At 49.1% G+C, this 5,279-nt stretch overlaps 1 protein-coding gene across 1 annotated transcript; it reads right to left on the bottom strand.

The window, feature by feature from the left end:
* Window positions 1-1,079: 1,079 nt before the first annotated feature.
* LOC103351908 (homeobox protein ESX1) lies at window positions 1,080-5,279 on the bottom strand. The gene is made up of 4 exons (XM_008272938.4): window positions 5,053-5,279; window positions 4,513-4,861; window positions 3,884-3,929; window positions 1,080-1,579 (listed from the first exon to the last, which is right to left on the bottom strand). The coding sequence occupies exons 1-4, from the start codon at window positions 5,132-5,134 to the stop codon at window positions 1,235-1,237; spliced, it is 822 nt and encodes a 273-aa protein (XP_008271160.1). The 5' UTR covers window positions 5,135-5,279; the 3' UTR covers window positions 1,080-1,234.

Raw genomic sequence — 5,279 nt, 5'->3', positions numbered from 1 at the left:
GGCCGCAACAGCCGAAGCTGCGCCGACCTTTGAAGCCAGGAGCCAGGAGCCTCTTCCGGGTCTCCCATGCGGGTGCAGGGGCCCAAGGACTTGGGCTATCCTCCACTGCTCTCCAAGACCATAGGAGAGAGCCGTATCAGAAGTGGAGCAGCCAGGCTTCGAACTGGTGCCCACATGGGATGCCGGTGTTTTAGGCCAGGGCGTTAACCCTCTGTAACACAGCACCACCCCCCCATATTGGTTTTTATGTTTATTTATTTGAAAGGGAGGGGAGGAAGAAGGAGGGGGGAAGAAAGAGAGGGATATATATACACACACACACACACACACACACACACATTCCATCCACTGGTTCATTCCCCAAATGCCAGCAACAACTTGGCTGGGCTAGGCTGAAGCCAGGAGCCAAGAACTCCATCTGGGCCTCCCATGTAAGCACCAGGATCTCAGTCCTTGGGTCATGATCTGCTGTTTCCCAGGTGCATTACCAGGGAGCTGGATCAGAAGCAGAGGAGCCAGGAATCAGCTGACCCTCTGATATGGGATACAGGTGTCCCAAGTAGTGGCTCCACTTGGTGTGACACATTTCTTTTGAGGCAACAGTTTCTCTGGGCCAGAGTGGCTATGTCCTCCACAAAAATTGGAGAGCAGTGAGAAGCAGTCGGTGCATACTAGATGAAGGTTTGGCTGCCATCTTCCCATAAAACCCTGTGAGTAGCCTTTTAGGGTTTCCCTTAAGAGTCTAGTGTTGGGCCTCAACATTTGTACTAGCATGGACAAGGTTCTGGAAACACAATTTTCTCACTAGGAGCTCAGTAAATGCCATCTTGCACACATATCAGTATATAGTCCCAAAGGGCCAGGGTGAAAATGGACTGATAGAACGCAGAGGGAGTGTGGGCCAGTGTAAACATACCAGGGATATTTGGAAAATTTCTGTGATGTGTGCAGGCCTAGTGATGGTGATTTAGGGATGTCCCTCAGGAAGAAAGGCCTCTTCACCATTCTGTTTGAATGAAATTCCCTCAGAAGTTCCCATCCATGTGCTATTAACCCCATTCGATGCACAAAAGCAAATATACTGAGAATTCAAGTTTATTGAAAATCACAAAAACAAGCCCTATCAGGAAAAACAGGGCACTAAGAGGCATTTGGTGAACTGCTCTTGACATGCTATGCACAGTTTGAATCTGGCAGAAAAACATTTCAGATAAACTCTTACGAAGGCCATTCCTTACAAAAAGGGGACTACAAAATGGCCACTAATGACAGGGGCCCACTCCAGGCCAACCGAGGCCATGCCAAAGGAATGTGAAGGTGGAGGAGGCATGGGTGGTGGAGGCATGGGTGGTGGAGGCATGGGTGGTGGTGGCATGGGCGGTGGAGGCATGGGTGGCATAGACAGCTTGGGTGACAGTGACGGTGGCTCCAGAAGAACCCATCTCCAATCGGGCTCCTGAGCAAAGATGGCATTATGGGGCCTATTCAAGATTATGCCCAGAGTGACGGGGGGCACATTTCTTAACATTGATGCCCTCTGATGTCTCCTCCACTTGACTCTCCTATTCTTAAACCAAACCTTCAATCAGAGGAAAAAAAGGGTAGGTTTAGTATATCAAACAGTAAATGTCATAACAGAAAAAAACTCTACAACATACAACACTCTATGCCATTAAGATTTTAAACTCCACTGGGAGAGGCTATTTCCTTATTCCCTTCAGTTCAGATTCAGACTAGGCTTAGTGCTTTGTCTTTCTCTTCCCATCTTTAGTAGTCTTTAATGATTTGTTTTTCCAGCTCTTGGATGCCAGTCTAGCTGATGAGTGCTATTCAGTGCCTGCTATTAATGATATGCCTGGTAATAGAATGAGAAAATATTGATATACTGGTAGTAGGCTATCAGATGTCCAGCTGCCTCTGCCACATCCTCCTGAGGGAAGCTGAGCATGGTATAAGGTGGGCCCTATTTAATGATATAATGAGGGGCAGGCATTGTGGCTTAGCGGGTAAAGCCGCCGCCTGCAGTGCTGGCATCCCATATGGGCGCCAGTTCGAGACCTGGCTGCTCCACTTCCCATCCAGCTCTCTGCTATGGCCTGGGAAAGCAGAAGATGGTCCGAGTTCTTGGGCCCCTGCACCCGCATGGGAGACCCGGAGGAAGCTCCTGGCTCCGGATTGGCGCAGTTCTGGCCACTGTGGCCAACTGGGGAGTGAACCAGCAAATGGAAGACCTCTCTCTTTCTTTCTTTGCCTTTCTGTAACCTTGACTTTCAAAAAATTCAATAAATCTTTTTTTGAAAAAAGACATAATGAGGGTGAACAGCCCTTATTTAAAAAGCCCATTTTCAGTCTGAAGTAATCTATATGGGCAAGTTAGATTTTTAAACAGGTTTCCTCAAGGAAGATCTAAGGGGCCGTTTACCCTCTGAAACCTCTTCAGATTAAAAACATGGTCTGATAAGGAAGAATTTCATGGGGGGTGGGGCTCAGAGTTTGTGACTTCACTAGCTGGCAAAGGAGTTTGTTGATACCCTGGATACTGTCTTGATATTTTAGGCTGTAGAATTAAGGAAAATTTAGCCAAACTGGGTCTAAATTCACCGAAATTCACTACCACCAGATCTGCAGCTCCTTTCCAACACTGCACACACACACATGCCTGTAGAACAGAGCTAATAAACTAATAAAATCCTGGATTTTGCACTTAATTTTGGAAAATGCTCCCTTAACAGGATTTATGGTTTTCGATGGTTTCAAGTGGTAATCTTTTGATCCCATGAGCTAGTGGTACAAATCAGTCACCCGTGCTTGAGCAAATGGCAAAGTATATCAAGTTAACACAGGTAAGAATCTGGTTTGAGAGGATCTGCTCCCCAACCAGAAATTTTACAGAACTCATCTCTTAATATAGTGCCACCAAAGCCCCAAAACCCCCCACCACAACCCACTTATTTAAAATAGTACCCCCAAGGAAAAAATCCTTGGATATTAGAAATTCCTCAAGAGATTATTCACTCATAAAGTTAATTTGTGCCACATTTTAAGATAAATATTTGAGGGCATTCATTTCTTTAACCTTTTCTCCCCTTCTTAGGTCAGTGAAGCTCTATGTAAAATTGCTCTAGTTTGTTCCAATTTTTAGGCAAATTTCAAGTTTGCAAAAGTTGTCCTTACTCCCATCTTGATGCAAGTACTGCAGTAATATTTTCAGGCTAACATATCACAGTGTTACAGAAATTTAAATTTAGGTCCACTTTCAACACCGATTTAATGCAAACTAGGAACAATAGGAACCAGGTAGTTGGACTTTTAAGCTATCTCCCCCATCAGTCTCAGAGTTAGTTACTCTTACAGTGTGTTTTGTTTGTATGAATTATTTATTTCCTTATCCCAATGTCTGAACAATTATAAACTCATTCATTTAGCTAACAGCTTAAACACAGTTTAAGTATTATAAATAATTTTATATAGTTAAACCCACTCATAATCTGGCTCCTTGATGCATTAATATACATACTTAACAGGTAAGATTGAAGCCAACTCGACTTCACACTAAAGTGTTCTCTAAAAGATGGCATTGTTAGAAGGAGCTGAATTTTATTTATATAAATTTGTACAAAGAAAAGAACCAGCTTTGTTTTAATTTTTTTTCCATTAGGAAAACAGGTTACTTCCACCACCAAGAAAACTCCACCAGCTGAGGTTTACTCATCCCACTTCTCAGCTTCCAAAGCCCCGAAGTGCAAAACTCATTCCCCAAACACGGGAAAGTGAACAAAAACACAGCAACTTGAGAATGTCTGGGAAGGACAAAGGTGTCACCGTCCTGGAGCAGGTTTTACACTGGCATCTTGGCCTAATCTCTCTTTTCAGGTTTACTGACCTGCACTCTGGCCTCGGTCACATTCAGGTTTATTGCAAGATTCTTTCTGAGAGGAGAAAAGCCACAAATGTTCACTCAGTGTCTGCAGTTGTGGACGAAACGCAACACACAGCTTGTTTGGAGACCCCTATGCTCCCAGCGCCCCAGCCCACTTTTCTGCAATGCCCAGCTACAAATCTGCTTTGGGGATGGCTTGGCTTTGTGTGAAGAGTTTAACTAGCGTTCAAAACACTCCGGATTCAACACGAATAATTTATAACGCAGTAATTTACAAATCAAGCCGAGCAAGAGATCTCTAGCTAACCAAATTATCAAGAATGTCAATAAAGGCAAGGCAGGACCCCCTGCGGCTCACGCTCCCACCCTGGGGTCAAACCTGATGCCCATCAAATGTTATTTACAAAAGCAGGAGTTTCCCGACTCGACAGACTTAGACGACGCGCGAAAAGGCTGACCTTGACGCCCCCCCCCCCCGACCCCCGGAGCTCACCGGCGGCCACGCTCCAGCAGCCTGGACCCCGCCCCCGCCCCCACCCCCACCCCCACCTCCAGGGGGCCTCTGACTTCGGAGGGGAGGGAAGGAGCCTAGGGGAGCCCGGGGCGACCCCTTCGGCAAGCAAGCCGGTTACCGTGCGAAAACGTCGGGGTACTGAGTGCGCTGGAAGACGCTCTCCAGTTCCTGCAGCTGCAAGCGGCTGAACGTGCTGCGGCAGACTCGATACTGCGCGTCGTCGGGCTGCCGCCCCTCGGCGTCCTCCTGAGCCGGCTCCTCCCGCGGCTGCCGCCCAGGCTCCCGGTCGCCCTCGCCGCTCTGCAGGTTCGCGTCGTCGTCGCCGCCGTCCACCGGGCCAGGGGCTCCCGCGCCCACGGTCCCTTCTTCTTCTCCACCGGCCGCTGCCTGCTCCGCTTTGGCCTCGGTTTTCTCCTTAGCGTCTCCTCCGGCGGCGCCGACCGCCGCGATCACGGTCGGCGTCGCATCTGTACGGGGACAAAGCCAAAGAAAGGTCAGGGCGTTCTCGCTTGGGGTGTAGGGGGAGGCAGGGGACTGCCGCGGTCTGCGAGCGGCGCCCGCCGCCGCGCGGCAGCGCCCGCTCCACTCGCTTCTCTCAGGGAAGAGCTGGTTTCCCGGGGTTCCCTCAAGCCCTGTGCCTGTCGAGGGAGGCACTGACCGTCTACTTCTTCCTGCAGCCCCTCCACTCCCAGGCTGCGGGAGCCCATGTCTTCGTCGCTGCGCTCCTGGGGAGCGGCCATTCTCTCGGCGCTGTCGACGAAGTTCTGGGCCGGCGTTCTCTTTCTGGCACCTTCTTTCGTCACAGAGCATCAGCCTGACTGACGTCTAACGGCCCGCACGTTGGCCGTTAGACGGCCGCTCTAAGTGTCGCGCGGTGTGCGCTGG

This window comes from Oryctolagus cuniculus, chromosome X (genome assembly GCF_964237555.1).
Source record: "Oryctolagus cuniculus chromosome X, mOryCun1.1, whole genome shotgun sequence".
NCBI classification, from domain to species: domain Eukaryota; kingdom Metazoa; phylum Chordata; class Mammalia; order Lagomorpha; family Leporidae; genus Oryctolagus; species Oryctolagus cuniculus.
Note: the sequence above shows the minus strand (reverse complement) of the source record. Positions and strands in the feature narration are given on the sequence as shown.

Bases quoted from the DNA above. Each gene is read 5' to 3' on its own strand.
- LOC103351908 (XM_008272938.4), bottom strand. From the start codon at position 5,134: ATGGCCGCTCCCCAGGAGCGCAGCGACGAAGACATGGGCTCCCGCAGC. The intron at 4,862-5,052 runs GTCAGTGCCTCC...GTCCCCGTACAG, and splicing joins GCTGCAGGAAGAAGTAGACG to ATGCGACGCCGACCGTGATC. The intron at 3,930-4,512 runs GTAACCGGCTTG...TTCTCCTCTCAG, and splicing joins TACCCCGACGTTTTCGCACG to AAAGAATCTTGCAATAAACC.